The 18,556-nt window shown below is 43.0% G+C and overlaps 1 protein-coding gene across 2 annotated transcripts in view; it reads left to right on the forward strand.

Annotated features, from left to right (window-relative positions):
• GAREM1 (GRB2 associated regulator of MAPK1 subtype 1) overlaps positions 1–14,725 on the forward strand; it is a 202,702-nt gene extending 187,977 nt beyond the window's left edge. The window contains exons 5-6 of one of the 2 annotated variants that reach the window (XM_065890160.1): positions 12,287–12,453; positions 13,828–14,725. In XM_065890160.1, coding sequence (XP_065746232.1) covers positions 12,287–12,453; positions 13,828–14,725 — 1,065 coding nt within the window. The remainder of the gene's footprint in view (positions 1–12,286; positions 12,454–13,827) is intronic. The other variant, XM_065890162.1, reaches the window with a different exon arrangement.
• Positions 14,726–18,556: the final 3,831 nt, after the last annotated feature.

An 18,556-nucleotide genomic window follows, 5' to 3' on the forward strand; every position in this document is an offset into this window, starting at 1 on the left:
AGATAAAGAAGGACACTATACAGTGATAAAGGAATCAAGACAGGAACAGGATATTACATCCTCAAAATATATGCACCCAATATAGGAGCATCCAAATACATAAAACAAATACCAATAGACATAAAGGGAGAAATTGATGGGAATACAATAATAGTAGAAGGCTTTAACACCCCACTCACATCAATAGACACATCTTCTAGACAGAAATCAGTAAGGCAGCAGAGATCCTAAAGGATACAATAGAACAGTTAGACTTAATTGATATCTTTTAGGACATTACATCCAGAAAAAAACCAGAATACACATTCTTTTCAAATGCACACAGAACATTTTCTAGGATTGACCGCATACAAGGGCACAAAACAAGCCTCAACAAATTTAAGAGTATAGAAATTATTTCAAGTTTCTTTTCTGACCACAATGGCATGAAACTAGAAATCAACCACAGGAAAAGAAATAAGAAAAAAATGATTACATGGAGACAACAACATGGTACTAAAAAACCAGTGGGTGAACAACAAAATGAAAGAGGAAATCAAAAAATACTTTGAGACAAATGAAAATAAAAACACAACCATACAAAATCTATGGGATGCAGCAAAAGCAGTTCTTAGAAGTTCATAGTGATACATGCCTTCCGCAAAGAACAGGAAAAATCTCAAACAACCTAACCTACCACCTAAAAGAATTAGAAAAAAAAATAAACAAAATCTAAAGTGAGAAGGAAGGAAATAATAAAGATCAGAGAGGACATAAATAAAATAGAGATTTAAAAAGCAATAGAAAAAAATCAAAAAAAACAAGAGCTGGTTCTTTGAGGGGTAAACAAAACTGACAAACCTCTGGCTAGGCTCACCAAGGAGAAAAGAAAGAGGACCCAAATATACAAAATAAGAAAGGAGAAATAACTGATACCACAGAAATACAAAATAAGAGAATACTATGAACAATTATATGCCAACAAATTCAACAACCTAGAAGAAATGGACAAGTTTCTAGAAACGTACAGCCCACCAAAACTGAATCAAGAAGAAATAGATAATTTGAACAGACAGATCACTAGAAGTGAAATAGCATCCGTAATTTTAAAAACTCCCTACAAACAAAAGTCCAGGACCAGATGGTTTCACAGGTGAATTCTACCAAACATAGAAAAAAGAACTTATACTGATCCTTCTCATACTCTTCCAGAAGATTGAAGAGGAAGGAAGGAATGTATGCCCAAAGACATTCCATGAAGCCACCATCACCCTGATACCAAAGCCAGACCAAGACAGTACCAAAAAAGAAAATTACAGGCCAATATCTTTGATGAATATAGATGCAAAAATTCTCAACAAAATATTTGCAAACCAAATCCAACAACACATAAAAAAGATCATACACCACAACCAAGTTGGATTCATCCCAGGGTCACAAGGATGGTTCAACATAGCAAATTAATCAGTGTGATACACCACATCAACAAAAGAAAAGACAAAAACCAAATGATCACTCAGTAGATGCAGAAAAAGCATCCATTCACCATAAAAACTCTTACCAAAGTGGGTATAGAGGGAACATATCTCAACATAGTAAAAGCTATTTACCACAAACCCACCGGCAGTATAATAATACTCAACAGTGAAAAGCTGAAAGCCTTCCCACTAAATTCTGGAACAAGACAAGGATGCCTACTCTCACCATTTCTATTCAACATAGTATTGGAAGTCCTAGCCACAGCAGTCAGACAAGAAAAAGAAATAAAAGTTATCCAAATTGGAAGAGAAGAGGTAAAATTGTCATTATATGCAGATGACATGATACTATATATAGAAAACCCTAAAGACTCCATACAAAAACTACTAGACTGATGCACAAATTCAGCAAGTTAGCAGGATATAAGATTAACATACAGAAATCTGTTGCATTTCTTTACACTAACAATGAAATATCAGAAAGGGAATGTTTAAAAAAAAAAAGCCCTTCTAATCACATCAAAAAAAAAAAAGGGATAAACCTGACCAGGACTTCCCTGGTGGTCCAGTAGAAGAATCTGTCTTCAATGCAAGGGACGCCAGTTCGATCCCTGGTCAGAGAACTAAGATCCCACATGCTGCAGGGCAACTAAGCCCATACGCCACAACAAAAAGATCCCATATGCCACAACTAAGACCCAACGCAGCCAAAAAAAATAATTGTTTTTAAAAGTCAATCTTAAAAAAAAAAAAAAACCCGACCAAGGAGGTGAAAGACGTGTATGCTGAGAACTATAAAACATTAATAAAGGAAATTGAAGATGATTCAAAGAAACGGAAAGATATTCCCATGCTCTTGGATTGGAAAAATTAATATTGTTAAAATGACCATACTTCCCAAAGCAATCTACCCATGTAATGGATATCCCTATCAAATTACCCATGACATTTTCCACAGAACTAGAACAAATAATCTTAAATTTTATATGGAATCACAAAAGACCCAGAATCGCCAAAGAAATCCTGAGGAAAAAAAACAAAGTTGAAGGCATAACCCTCCCAGACTTCAGACAATACTACAAAGCTACAGTAATCAAAACAGTGTGGTATTGGCACAAAAACAGCATATGGATCAGTGGAACAGAATAGAGAGCCCAGAATTAAACCCACACCCCTACAGTCAATCTTTGACAAAGGAGGCAAGAATATAACATGGGAAAAAAAGTCTCTTCAGCACGTGGTGTTGGGAAAGTTGAACAGTCACGTGTAAATCAATGAAGTTAGAACACACCCTCACACCATACATGAAAATAAACTCAAAATAGCTTAAAGACTTAAATATAAGACGTGACACCATAAAACTCCTAGGAGAGAACATAGGCAAAACATTATCTGACATAAATCGTACCAGTGTTTTCTTAGGTCAGTCTCCCAAGGCAGTAGAAATAAAGCAAAAATAAACAAGTGGGGCCTAATCACATTTACACACTTTTTTACAACAAGAGAAACTGTAAAACGAAAAGACAACCTACAGACTGGGAGAAACTATTTGCACATGATGTGACCGACAAGAGCTTAATTTTCAAAATATACAAACGGCTCATACAACTCAACAACAAAAAAGCAAACAACCCAATTGAAAAATGGGCTGAAGACCTAAGTAGACATTTCTCCAAAGAAGACATACAGACGGCCAACAGGCACATGAAAAGATGCTCAAGATCGCTAATTATTAGAGAAATGCAAATCCAGACTACAATGAGGTATCACCTCACACTCGTCAGAATGGCCATCATTAAAAAATCTACAAACAACAAATGCTGGAAGGGTGTGGAGAAAAGGGAGCCCTCCTGCATTGTTGGTGGGAATGTAAATTGGTGCAGCCACTATGGAAAACAATATGGAGGTTCCTCAAAAAACTAAAAATAGGGTTGCCATATGATCCAGTAATCCCACTCCGGGGCATATATCCAGACAAAGCTATAATTCGAAAAGATACATGTCTCCCTATGTTCATAGCAGCACTGTTCACAATAGCCAGGACACGGAGACAACCTAAACGTCCATTGTCAGATGAATGGATAAAAAAAGATGTGGTGCGTGTATACAATGGAATACTACTCAGTTATTAAAAAGAAAAAAATGAAATAATGCCATTTGCAGCAACATGGATGGACCTAGAGATGATCATACTAAGTGAAGTAAGACAGAAAGAGAAAGATAAATACCATACGATATCACTTATATGTGGAATCTAAAATATGACACAAATGAACTTATCTACAAGACAGAAGCAGACTCACAGACAGAGAACAGACTTGTGGTTTCCAGCGGGGAGGGAGGGGGAGGGAGAGACAGATTGGGAGTTTCGGATTAGCAGATGCAAAATATTATGTATAGAATAAACAACAAGGTCCTACTGTACGTACAGGGAACTATATTCAATATCCTGAGATAACCATAATGGAAAAGAATATGAAAAAGAATGTGTGCATATATGTATAACTGAATCACTTTGCTACCCAGCAGAAATTAACACAACATTATAAATCAACTGTACTTCAATAAAATAAATTTTTAAAAAAAGAATTGATTCTACTCTGAATTTTTATTTTGTCTTTGGGCTTTCTCCTACTGACTATTAATATTAGAGAAGACAAGGGGGGAGGGATAAATTCGGAGCTTGGGATTAACATACACTACTATATCTAAACTAGGTATAGTAGATCTACATTCCAGTCAAAAAAGTTTTTAAGTGATATAAATTAAAGCTAAAATAAATACACTAGAGAAGGCACTAAAGGAGAGATTTTCTTAAATAAACCTGGTGTATTGATAGTCAGATTTAGGTAATAAAAAGATTAATCTGGAAGTGATTATTTACTTTTCAAAATAATTGCTCTACAAAAGGATTCACTCAGGATTCCACTAATTAATGCGGTCTCCTAAGGCATCTGACATTTAATTAATTTTAATTACAGCTTTTGAGGAGTATTCTGTGAGCAAGCCATACCTACGTTTCCCATTTGTTAATTGAAATAAGGACTGAATTATTATTGTGTTTTGGTAATTTTGAAACTAATTGCCTTTGGTTTTGTGTAGGTTATTTATTTTTAAATGAAACCTTCTAGGCCAAGAAATTTTCTCCTGTGTCTGCCGAAAGTCTCAATGATTAGAATGTTAATAAAGTCATTGTAACATTCTATGGGATAGCCCTTGTTTCAAATCTGCACTCTTGGGTTTACCATTTGCACAAAATCACATTAATGGGAAAGTTATATACTATTTAAATATATCTATCATGCATTATACTCCTTGCTCAGAAAAGGTCTTTATTCTCTGCCCCAATGGCATAGTCTTTCTTTGGAGTCCAGGGAAGCACCCTGGAACTTAAACAAGTATTCTTTTCAGAACTGCGTGCCCTTCTTGTTTCCCAGTAGCGGCCTGCTGTGCCCTCTGCCTTGACTCCCTTGCCTGAGGCCTGGAGGTTGGAGGCCATTGCAGACCCAGGCCTGCCTTAGGTCCTTATCATCCGCATACACAATGGGAAAAAGAAACGCACACATCTGAGAATCAGGATTTCAACTGTAAATCACATCTGCCCTGGCGTAATTCATCAGATAGATGTTCATTTATTGCCATGTTGTCACTGTAAAACTTTAATTTCTGTTTGGCTGAAAATACCCCTGATGGGTATGTGACAGGGTTGTGAACTCATTGTATAAAAGCCTCTTTATAAATAAGATTTCTTAAGGCTGTAATGATTTTGTTATCTGGGAGAGGGAGTGTGGGAAGAAATGTAAAATACAGGGCAGAGGGCATGCAGTGAAGGCAAAGTTACAAAGTTCAGGGAAGCATGGTTACAAAACTCCTTTCTTTGCAACACTGACATTATCCCGAAGTCAGCTTTTTAGAGAAGAAAACTCATGGTAAAGGTGAGTCCAGTTTTAGATCGAGCTCCCCTATAGTGTGTGTGTTTTCTGAATTAGTGTCAACATAGAAACAACACGATCCTTAGTCCGCCTAAGGATGGCCGAAGCCCGTTAGTGACTGCCCACAGTTCCAAGCAGTGTGGTCTTTGAGCCGAGATTTTCACCCACAGGTATGTGGTGGCAGATTTTAGACTGTAGACAAGGAAATGTGAGGCCTCGTCGGCAAGTGTCTCCAGGTCCATTGCCTTGTATTTAAAAGTTGAATAATTGCTGCTATGAAATTGGTTTTTTTTCCCCCAAAAAAGTTCAGCAAAGAACATTTCATAGTAAGTTTTCTGTTTTCCTAAGCTGTCTCTTTGGTCCAGTTAGTGAAGGGGTGTGAAAGTGTCATTTCTTCCATAGAAGACGAGTAGGGAGTTCTGAGAAACTAAGACTTTCCAAGAAACATCATCATACCAAAGAGCCCCCATTCCTACACTGTGCAGTTTCATAAGCATGTTGTGTGTCTTTTGCTTGTTGTATTCTTTTAATCCCTAGGAAGTGTCAGGGAAAGATAATGTCACAGAAGAAAGTAGTTCATACGTGTATAAAATACTCCAATTGTATGTAATGTGTGAATTTTTGTCTTCTAAACATTTACATTTAACCCTGTTTCCAGCCATGCAATAATGAGCTTTGTATTTGTAATAAATTCTCATGCGTTATCTTTAACATGTGGCTATTTAGGGAGAAGACCTTGTTTTCCATTTTTCACAAATTATTGGTCCTTCACCCCGGGCTCAGTTTCCTCCCAACTAAACAGACTTATAGCTGTGAGGAGTGGGGAGGGGAAAGGATGCTTAAATACCTATTCCAGGAGTCGGGAAATCAAGTTACACTTTCTGGAGAGTATTCAGAAAATAAATAGCCCCATTCCGTGACGCACGAGATTCTGACCACAGGTTGGAGTTGGGTTTTGACTTTGTCAACCACCTCCACATAGTAACACGAAGCTTTCCAAAGCCGTTTATTTTATTGGGTGTGTCCATCTTTGCTTTCACTGTTAGATAATAAGCTGCCATTGATTATTTTTCTGGTTTTGCGTGGCCAGTGCTGGCATGGTGAAGGCAGAGAGCAGTGGGGAAATGTGTTCTCCTCTCCGTCCCAGAAGTCAATGTGCACTTACCCTCCAGGTTACACACGTGCATGTACCTACCCAGGCACGTTTTCAGGTTTCTTCCAAGTTAAAAAGAAAAAGGCCATGCCTCCTTCAATCCACTATCCCTTTCTAATAGCTGTCTCCCCCTTCCTTCCCAGCCGCTTCCTTCCTCCTTGAAAAGAGTGGTCTGTCCTCACTAACTCCACCCTCGCCTCCTGTTCTGGCTTTGGCTCCCTGGAATCTGCCTCTGGTCCCCTCACTCAACTCAAGCTTCATTCACTGAGATCCCCAGTGACCTGCTAACCGTCACACATCTTCCCGACCTGCCCTGACTTCCTGCCGTCGTTCCGTCTTCACACCATCCCTCTCCTGAGCCGCCCTCCCCACCATCTGCTTCCTTGACGCCACTGGGGACTGTTCTGTGCCATGAGCGGTGAGATGCGGTCCCTTGTGTTTCTCCCCCTTGGTCTCCTCCTCTACTGGCCCCTTAGGGGTTCAGCGCTCTTCCCTTCTCATCTGGGATCTCAGTGCCACCAGGACTTCAGATTCTCTCAGTAGAACACTGAGCTCGAACTCTTTTCCACACTGAACCCCTTGGTTTCTCCCAAGCTCTGTTCTTCCTTCTAAGTGTCTGTCTGATAAGTGGCATCAGGATTCGTCTCGCCTTCTAAGCCCCCAGTCCAGGGCATCGCTCTGTACCTTTTGTACACTCACAATTCCTTCCTCCTCCAGACTTTCTCAGTCTAATTTCCTGTGAGTTTGTTCTTCCCCCGCCCTCCTGAAGCATTCATGGTGCTCCCACTGACCTTCATTCCACCTTCTATTATTACAGGACCGACTTTTATCTCAGTCCTGTGTTGGTCTCCCTGCCTCCCTCGCAGCTAATTCCAGGGGCTACTCGTTCTTGTCTGCTTTACTCAGCACCAGCTCAGTGAGCGTGTGATGGGCTCTCAGCATATAATTGAACAAGTCAATAGTAAATGGAATTAATGTCGTTTGTAGGAAAAGGGAAAGCGACACAATGTTCTTCGGACTTCTAGGGGCAGTAGATGGTGCCTGTGATCCCGGCCATTAGCCCTCAGGACAGACACCTTCTACAGCTTACTTCAAACCCCACTAGTAAATGTTGTGTGTTAGATGGCAGTCACTTAAATATGCCTCCCTGAGAATATGCCTCGTAGACTAAAGAGAAGTGATGGTTCTAGAAAGAGCAGAACTCCCCAATTCCACCTCGCAATAAATTAGCTTTCTGTTTAGCTCTGGGTTCACAGTCTGCTGCTTGAACACTGGGGAGAGGTGTCTTACTCCTGGGTAGCCGGTATCTTATCTCTGATAAGACTGAATCATTGAGCATTTCTTTAGAAAAGGGAAAGACTTGTTGTGGAGCGGCAAGGATGAGAGGATTGTGCTGGAAGTAAAACCACTTACAAGAAAGGCTTTAGACCAGAGAACTGCTTGTGAAGCCAGGCTCTGGGTACGTACGGGTGGAGTCTGCTCTCCCTGAATCCGTGTTGTGGTCATTGACCCTGTCATAACCAGTAGGTGCCAGGAGCTTGGCTGTAAACACTCAAGCTACTCATCACCAGAAATTACCTACCAGTAGGCAAAAGTCACCCATGATCCACGATGGGTAGTAACACCTGCCTCAGACAGAACGCCATCCCCCTCCCTTAGCACCAGCGTTCCGGGTTTATTCCTGAGAATCCAAGTACCTCACCCTCGCCCTGCACTGCTCCTTGAAGTTCAGTCTTAAATGCTGCACTGAAGGGCAGAGAAGGGCTCTAGTCCGTCAGGCATGGTGTGTCGGGAACAGTGTGTTCTATTACATCCTCATTTAGAATAGGAGTTACAGGGCAGTGGGATGGGGTGCTGACAATGAAGCCACAACATTTCCCAGTTCAGAAATAATGTCATTTTCACTCTGACACCACGTCCAGTGTCGTGGTGGCAGAGTTGATGGCGCTCATAGGGGCCAGGTCTGCTGGCACCTTTCTTCCCCTAGATTGACACCAATATGAAGACAAAAAAATTAATATGGAGCCCAGATGACTTATCAATAACAGTCTCCACATTAAAATATAAAAGGCATTCTTTTGGTATAAGTTTGAAAATAAAAGTGCCTTGTTGTATTTGTTTTGTGACATCCAATAACCTCCACCTGGCATTCTGTGTGCCGTATCTGTGCCAGAGGTGACAAATCCCCAAACTCTGCCATCCACAGAGCAGTAAGAACAATGACGACGGTCCCTACCATTTCCACTTTCAGGCTAATTGAATATACATGAGAAGTAAGTAAATATAAACAGTCTGTTGGCAGAGTTCAGAAGCAATGACAAGTACTGGTGGCTACTTGTGATGGTCCCAAACCGCGCCTGTAACAGTTAGAGCTGGGCCTTAGGAAGTGACAGGAGGGGATGGGCAGTAAGAACTAAAGCAGAGCAAGAGGCAGGAAAGCACAGGGTGTGTTTAGGTGACACGGAATCTGCCCCATTGGATGGACCCATGTATTCATATAGAGGAGTAGTGAGGGAAATAACTAGAAAGATGGAATCAAATGGGATAATTTCCTCTAGCAAGAAGAAATCACTAGAAAGACTGCAGCAGGCCTCAGTGGGAGACAGGAGAAGTTGGACTTTATCCAGCAGTCAAGGGGGGCCACTGGAGATGGGAAGTAACAAGATGAAAGCCACATGCTGAGACTTTTAGAAGGAATGTGCTGAAAATGTACCACTTAAACGTGAAATCGAATATGAGGAAAAACTGAAAATAGGGTGATTGGCCATCTGGTCTTATAAATTGCCTTTTATTGTCAGATAAAATTCATTTCAAGCCACAGCTACATTTCTCTTGGATATAAATGTCCCATGATGAACCAAATCAAGAAGCAAAGAGAAGTAGAATAATTACTGTTAAAAGGAGGTACGAGATAGAAAGTAAGATGGCACAGTAAACCCTCAGTGTGTGGGTGTATCACTTCTGAACCCCAAAACTTATACATTCCCCCAAAGCATATATAGTTTTACCATAAAATGCTGCAGTATGACTTCACTGGAGCATCCACATCTACAGCCACAAGTTAAAAGTAACACGGGGAGGCGCGTCTACAGGGTCATCAGCCGTGCTCACCCCGAGAGGGCCGCCCTCCCGCAGCTGCCCGGTGTAGCGCTCACTTTGTTCCTCCACAGTGTTACAGCTGAATTCTTGTCGCCGACGGGGTCCCACTGAAGTCGGGTTTTGTTTTGTTTTTAACTACCTTTTCTCCAAAATGGGTTTCAAATAAGCCTAGTTCTTTCCCATTGAAGTCACACGATTACACCCAAACTGCCCCCTCATGACAAGGGAAGAAATCTTTCTTTGGTCTCATGTTAGTATCTTCTCACTGACACCATCACACACACACACACACACACACACACACACACCTTTGTTCTTTAACTCCTTTCAGGAGTCAGGTGGCCATTTCAGAAGCTTTCCATATTTCAAATGCTGTTTGGAGCGTAGCTGGAAACGTCCCGGTCAGCCGAGCTCACCTCGCCGGGCCCTGTGACCTACAAATGCTTCTTTTTACTGCTGCCTCCCCCGTCCCCTCCTGTCACCGGGAAACCTATGGGGAAGCTCTTTAGGACTGTCCAGTTATGGAAGGAGGGGGCAGAACCAGAGGTCAAGAACCTTGAGAGTCTGGGGTTATAAGAAGAGAAGAGAGGACTTCCCAGAGGTCAGAGTCAACTACAAGTGGCTGCTTTTCTGTGTTCCGAGACCTAGGTCAGCTGATGATAATTAAAATGCAGTGTAGTCGACCTCTCAGCATAGCATAATTGACATCTAGGTAAGTGGTCCCTAGTGAAATGTATTTAATGACTAATTCCAAAATTTAGAAATTTCTAAATCAAATTCAGCCTTAACCCTGTTTTCCTGACGCTTCTCTCTAATCCCATGTTGAGAAGTGACTGTTTATTTTTAAAATGGAAAAGTTAACCGAAGGACTCCTTATCTTCCTTCGTTTTCCATGATTCCTGTTATTCTAAGCGTAGACAGAACCAAGCACATCTATAAAGCCGCACCCATCCATCCCAGATTCTAAAGACATTCCCTAAGAAAGAAAAACACAGTTGGCTACTATACAATTCGCTGACAAGACAGAAGGAAGATGACACAATATCTTACTTATTTTGTAACCAGTGTATGCTCCCAAAAGCCAGGGAGTGGAGTGATCCAGCCAGAACTTTTCAGTGTCCTAGTTGGTTCCCAGCTTCTTAAGAAGACCCCAAAGTGAGGCAAGAGTCCCCCTGGGCCAGCTGACAAGCAAGCCTCCCTCTTCCTTCTCCAAACCTCATTTCCTTCTCCACCACCACCTTTTGAAAAGCTCAGAAAGAGAACGCCCGCAGCTGTTGGAGAAGAGAATCTGCTGCTCTCAATATTCTGTTTTAGCCTAAAGGGCTGCTGCAGAAGAAAAAATGTATCCACTGGGTCCCAACAGCCAGGGTGGTGGGTCCTCCGGGTGGGAGCAGTGATTCCCAGACCCAGGGAGAAATGCAACGGCTGAGACTTTAAATGGCTTGTTTCGCTTAGAATTGAGGTTTGCCTGGTCACCCCGGGGTCACATGACTTTTTTAACATCTGGTTTTCTCCAGCAAGTGAATCAGGCCTCAGAAGCCAGTTAGAGGGCCGGGGTGCAGTGTAGGTGGTAGACGACGCGGTGTAGCGTGAGCCCATTTCATTTGGTCTTAAGCAGACTCCAAAGCAAAGCTAACAGGAGCTCTGTTTCATTGTCTTCATTACCCAGAGCCCCTGGGGCAGAGGAATCGAAAGCAAAGGTGAAAAAAAATGGGTGGGAACACAGCCTAAAAAGCAAGCAAGGGTGGTGGTGTTTTGTTTTTTTTTTTTACAAAGTCAGAATTGGCTGTTTTTACCTGGGTAGTTAAGGGTAGACTAGCTGAACCAGGTGTAAACTGCCCCCTGCTGTCTGAAACAGAGAAGTACATAAAAATATCTGCCTCGTTAAAAAGAACCGTATTCTGAAGGCCGGCAACAAGCTGGGGCGAAGGCAAGGGATGGCACAGGTCATCTGCCTCCCTCTCCGGTGTGAAGATGAAGGGAGGGTGAGGGAGGCGGTATTTTTCGGGCTTGGAGCGCTGCCTCGTTACGCCATCTGCCGCCTTGTTTCTCAGAGTGTGGTCCGTGGTCCAGCAGCATCCGTATCACCTGGGAGCTTGAGATGCAGAGTCTCAGGCCCCACTCTTGGTCTACTGAGTCAGAATGTGCATGAAACAAGATCCCCAGGGGATTCACGTGCACAGTTACCTGTGAGAAGCCCCGACTGTAACCTCAGAAGGAGCCTTTACACTAGACAAGGTCCACTGTTCCCTAAGGTTTGTAGCAAATCGAATTCAGTTTGAACAGTGAAGAACTACAACTCGCTAGGAGAATGGAATCCTTCATTCATATCGCGATCACTTAACGCCCTTATTTTCGTCCTACTCCTGTGTCCTGTGTCCTCGTGCATCACCGGCTCTTTACCACGCTGTCCTTCCCATTACTTGCTACATTTCTGCAGCACCTGCCAAACCATTTCTTTCAAAATCGCTCCATCTCTGGCAGCCTCCTGTTTCCCACAGTCCTTGTTTGCTCAGGTCTGCTCTCCCTTTCTTCCACCCCTGCTGGTGTCACGTAAGAAGAGCAGCCACTGGGCCCTCCGGGAGGGAGCTGGCCCTGTGCGTAGTCCGAGTGTCGCTAACCCCGCGTGTTCTCTTCTGCGCCAGGTCAGGGAAGAATGCCGGCTCCTGAACGCCCCGCCTGTCCCGCCCCGCAGCGCAAAGCCTCAGTCCACCAGCCCCTCGGTCCCTCCTCGCACAGCCAAGCCGGCGCGGCAGCAGACTCGCTCTCCCAGCCCCACCTTATCCTACTATTCTTCAGGGCTGCACGACATGTAAGTCCTATGCCAGGGCCCACTTCCACATGGTTCCCTCATCAACCAGGTCCCCGATCCTTGAGAACCGTGTCAAGGAGCCATCCCCTGGGCAGGGTGGTAGGAGAGGAAGTCTTCTTTTAAAAAAAGAAAAAAAAAATTTTTTTTTTTAACTGGATGAGCATGATGGGGCCCTGTTGGTTCTGCGCTAGGATGGAAGAGCCAGTGACCTAGGAAGATGCTGAGTCTGTGAGGGGTTCAGTGGTTAAGGCTGGCATCTACTTGTCTCCGCTTTGACTTCAACACACACAGACAGCACCCTCGAGGAGGACCCGAATGGCAGGGGTCCTGTCGGCCGTCTACTCTGAATTCCACCCAGTGCTAGAGTCCCTGACCATCACTGTAAAGCAGTCTTACACTTCCATCTGGATCCTCCCAGTGCCGTGAGCTCATTCTTTTGCACTGCAGCTCATTCCATGGTTGGCACATGCCGATAACTTTTTTGAGAGATCTTTCATTATATGCAGTTGAAATCTATCTCCATGTAACCTTCAACTGTTTCTTAGGTCTAAAGAAACAAATGTAGGTCCACCCGACCTCTCTTGATCAGGCTGTGAAACCATGAGGTCAGCCAAGATGTAAGTCTCCTCCAAGAGGCAGCCTCAGTCCCACCTGCTATCCCATCACCCACCTCTGAGCACACTCTGGTTTCACGGTCACTCTTAAGATAGGGCCCCAGAGCTGAGTGTGATCACATGTGACAGGTTAAAGTAGCTCTCCTTGGCAGGTACTTTTTTGTTCCCTGGACATTTAAATCTTTATGGTGATGTTACGCAATTGTGCGGAAACCAAGGCAAGAGTAAGGATTTTATTCGAAACATTTCTTCCAGCCTCAGACTCTTGGATGGATATAAGGTCATCAGTGGTGGTGATGTAGTCCTGTCACTGTAGCCCAAGAATGACAAGCATGTGTCACTCATTTACTGCTCTCTCACTCCACCCTTGCCCACTGCAGACATCGCTAATCAATCACAGCACCTGTTGGTGATAAGCCCAAACAAGGCTAAAGATTTTTCTCATCACAAAGATCCAGGCACCCACTAACAATGATTTTCTTGTTTAAAAAATTATATATTTGCCATCTCTGCTATAGCATATTAAATCAGTATCTTCATATCCATAGTTACTGATGTATTTTAGTAATTTAAAGATTCTTTAAAAAAAAAAAAAGCCCAGTGACGTTAAGCAGGTGCTTTACGATAAGAAATATAATATTTGTTGCCTAGCTACACTTTTCTACTCAGAAGTGACATCAATGGGATAAGGATAGGCTGGATGTTTTACTTTTCTTTTTTTCCCACTCATCTCTCTCTCTCTGTGTGTTTGGCTTTTAAGCAGCATTACTAAAAGTGACACGAGTCCTCCTGAAAGCGCTCCCGTTTCCTGCTACCCGTGTAACCGAGTGCAAGCAGATTCCATGGACCCCAAGTCCCCGTTTGGCAGTCCCACTGCTGAAGCTCTGTCCTCCAGGCTCTCGTGGCCTAATCATTATTCGGGAGTGTCAGAGACCCAGACCAGGAGCAACTTCCTGCTGGATCCGAGCAGGAGTTACAGTTACCCCCGACAGAAGACGCCGGGCACGCCCAAGAGAAACTGCCCGGCAGCCTTCGACCTCGACGGCCACGAGCTGGCGGCCAGCCCACCCGGGCCCGGGCCCACGGAGCCCGGCAGTAGTGCCCCGGGGTGTCCCAAGTCGGCCAGCTACTCTCTGGAGAGCACGGGCAGGAAGACCCTGACTGCAGCCCCCGCCAAGCAGAGCATCTCGTGCCCCGCCTTGCCTCCCAGGGCCCCGAGGCCAGTGGAAGAGAAAGCCGCCCTCGACACCCTACCTTTGCCTCTGCAAATCGATGGTGCCGAGGAAGACCCCGAGTCTGGGTCGCCGGACCTCTCCGAGGACCCGTACTTTGTTCAGAAGGGCACGCAGGACATCTTCTCCATGTCTTACCCCTTCTCGTCACCCCTCCACCTCCAGCTGGCCCCCCGCTCCTGTGGTGACGGGTCCCCGTGGCAGCCACCTGCCGACCTGTCGGGACTCTCCATAGAGGAAGTGTCCAAGTCCTTGCGGTTCATAGGGTTGTCCGAAGACGTCATAGCATTCTTTGTGACCGAAAAGATTGACGGAAACTTGCTTGTCCAGCTCACGGAAGAAATCCTCTCCGAGGATTTCAAACTGAGCAAACTGCAGGTGAAGAAAATCCTGCAATTCATTAACGGCTGGAGGCCCAAAATATAGCCAAATAACCCCAGGTAGCATTGAACAAAACAGATAAATGTGTGTTCTAGAAGGGGAGGGCTGGGACACAGTTTCACATTTTTTTTGCACTAAAAACTTTCTCTGTAAATAGGGATAAGAGAAAACTCTTACTATGCAGATTATGATTTTGAATGGTGAACAGGCTATTTTGTACATCAATAAAAATGCTGTACAGAACACTTAGAGGTGTGCCTTGTACATCACTCAACACTCAACAGCTGCTAAAAGACAAAAGGCATGCTCAGAGAAATAACTGTTACCCAAGTAGGTTTATGCGAGAAGTTGTGATATTTATTTACAAAATAGCCAAAGCTGAAAGACATAAGAATCTTTAAAAAAAAAAAAAAAAAAACACCTTTGAACAATTCCCTCCTTTGGGAGAATCAACTTTAGACAATTTATTCTGTGCTCTGTCGTTCGGACTGCTCAATGCTAATTGTTTTACTCTTGGGCCTGAAAATGTTAGTGATACGAAATGACACTGCAGTGTTACGTGCTTGGTGGGGATCTTTTTATCAAAAGGCATTTTACAAAAGTCATGTGCTAGTAGAGAGGATCTATGATGTCCTTAGAAATAATAAGTCATGACCACAATAATTTATCTGTAACTGCTGCTAATTTTACTGAGCAGAGATAAAGAAGACCCGAATATATACGTATATGTATATTTACACAATACAAATGTATGTTTTAAACATGAGTCTGATCTTTTAGATAACATCTGTTCACTTTCAAATATCCACTGAAGTTTGGGGCCGTTAATTAAGTCGACTCTCTTAGGAAATGGGACAGAATGATTCCAAAGATTCTCAGAACCCTGTCCCTCGAAGCTCAGTCTTATCAGGCTCCATCACAGAAAACTTGGAACAAATCAGTAGAGAGTCTGTATTGAAGAATTAAGTTTGATTTTAAACCTATTACAGGCTGGGTTTTACATAGAATACTCCCGTGCTGATCAGTGTCTGGGGAAATGACCATTTCTGTCGAGTGATAATTCTTCTCGGGTTTGAGGGTCTTATTCTCCTGGTATGTGGTGATGAGGGGTCTGGAGAGCATTTCTCAGAGCGTGTCAGGTGTTCTCAACATGGTTTGTGCTTTAGGAGAGCTCAGAAATCAGACATACCATCCTCTGCTTTGATATGTGCTACATCTGTTGCATCATTTTTTCAAGTATCAATAAGAGTACTTGTTTAGTTCAGAAATCTTCTTTCCTCTCTTCCAAAGAAAATACATGATTACCGTACTTTCATTCCAACAATCCCAGGACCCAGTCTGACAGTTTTTGCCAAACGTGAATAAATACTCCAAAACATAATGGCATCAACATAATTCTTGACTTTTTGAAGGAATATAAATCTTAGAAAAGTTTTTGTTCTCCGAGCAGCATATCGTCCCTAGCCCTGTCTCCCCCAGAGTCTGTCCCCACATTCGAGATGGGCAGACAGCCACCCAGGTGTCAGTGTGACTTGCAGGACTGGCTTATATGTTATTATCCACTCTTCTTGCTCATCAGAATAAATACACACATGGAAAGACAAGACCCACCAGTCTAGTTTTGCAGACCTGTTCAATATATGGCTTCATTTCTTGGCATTCAAGATATTTTTAATCCATCTCATTGTTTAGAATTGGGGTGAATTGATACCTTTTCTCATTTTCCATCTTAAATCTCTTTTTTTAAAAAAAAGGATTTTCCCCCCAACATGTCTCCCAGAATGCAAATACTCTAGGTTAAAAGTGCCCCATAAAAGAGTACCCTGTAGAATCTATCAAACTGTAGCACCTCTTCAAAAGTAACTGACAAGTTTATATAGAAGCTTCTAGTACTGCACTCAGATGACATGCAGCCCCTCCATGACTTTCATGTTGAGAAAGCATCCTTCTGTGTGAGGGGCAACTCCCTAGGTAAAGTTAACCTCTCAGAACTTTCCTTTAAAATAAAAACAAAGGATGATGTTGAAACGTTGCAAGTTTTCTTTGGCAAAACCCTGCTGAATCCGTTCGTGAATCCTTAGTGCTTGTATGCTTTTCTCAGTTCAAGAGGGAGGAATGAGTGGGTTTGAGTTTACTATGACAGTTGCCCCACATAAACAACTGATTACTTTTATCTTTTTTTCTTTTTGTTTGTTTTTTTTTTTTTTTTTTTTTTTTTTGCAAAACCGCGACACAAAGTCCTTTTTGTTTTGGCATATGTACGTTGAGTTTATATCGACGGCAACATAGAGACTCCTTGAGGGCAGGGACTGTGGCCTTTCATTCACATACTCAAAATTCACAGCATCATCTGTGTGCCGGGCACTATGCTAGTATGACTTGACAGGCTGATAAAAAGACACAGTTCCCGCCCTCTCGGAACTCATAAGGTTTATGTTTAAAACCACAGTTGTTGAGACTGGGTATGTGCAAGAGAAACATGAACTCTCCTGGCAGTTGGATGGATGGAGAGCTAAGTGTGCCCTGTCCCTCAAGAACCCACAGAAGGAAGAAACGGCAGCCTCTATTAACGGGGTATAAAAGAAAAACTACAAGACCATTGAAACTTGGAAAGCATTGGAGGCAGCAAGTATCTCTGACTCCCACTGACTAGTGTTCTTTTCTACTGATTGGACTTTTTTTTTTTTAATTGGTAGTAAGTATCTTTTGGTATCTGCAAAGCCACATGGCGCCCTTACTAGACAAGGCATGCAAAGCCAGAGAGAATCAAGACAAGGAATGCAGAACAGGGTTAGGAAGGAAACAGCCCTTCCCTTCTGAGCTGCGATTTTTGCAGTGAAAAGCAGTGTATAGAGATCCCCACGTGCAGAACCTTTTCTAACCAACCAGGTCAAGACTGAGGACATCTTCTGGCAGGTTCCCTGCAATCTGTGCACTGAGCCCTGTGCTTGGGGGAGAGTGTCCAAATGGGACTCTTTCTTGGATTCCTTAAATGCATGGCCAAAACCATCGTGACCCCCTTAAGAAATACAGCAATAAACCAAACCAAGCAGCTAAAATGTAAAACGTGGGCCTGATTCAGGTTGGGACGGAGCACTGAAACACAGACCAATTCTTTCTCAGAATCTCGTCAACGCCTGCACGTTCTCTCTCTTTTAAGTTGAGCTGCTCAACTTTATGAACTGTGAAATTTACATTTAGACCCTTTCGACCCACATAGAACATTCACATTTACGGAGTTGCAGCGAGCTGCCCACTCGGCTAAATTGCAGTGTTTATTCTTGTTTCACGTAGAAATAAAACAATCTTACAGGGAAATATTATGACTGTCCATTCCAGCTGTTTTCAGACGTGGGTAAATACCCTCTGCCGACATTCCAGAAGCACCTGCACATTGTGCACACGAGTCTTCGAGAAGTTCAGGGGGTGGGGGTGGATGAATGGAGGGCTCTTCATTTTCCAAACACACTGTATCACAAATCACTACTCATCATGCCTAAAGAGTATGAGGTTAACATTTGGAATAACAAACTGAAAAAAAAAACACAGTTCTCCAAAGACCACTGTGAACGATTCAAAGAAAATTTCAACTTCAGTCCATCAGAAAAGTGAGATCTGCTGTTGGACACACAAGACTTTCAGAATCTATGACCATTAATCCCAATTCCCACTATTTTTCTAGGAATACAATGGCACCAGGCTGCTAGGGCAAGAAAAGTAAGATGCCCAGAGTGCAAATGATGGAAAGTAGGATTTTTATACTGTGGGACTGTAATAGTGTGGAATTCTTATGACCACTTCTTGTTCAATCACATCGTTTAGTCTTCAGAACTTGGTGTTTCAAAATTTGTCTCATTGTGAAAGCTAGAAACAAAG

The sequence above is a fragment of the Phocoena phocoena genome, chromosome 13 (genome assembly GCF_963924675.1).
Source record: "Phocoena phocoena chromosome 13, mPhoPho1.1, whole genome shotgun sequence".
Classification (NCBI taxonomy): domain Eukaryota; kingdom Metazoa; phylum Chordata; class Mammalia; order Artiodactyla; family Phocoenidae; genus Phocoena; species Phocoena phocoena.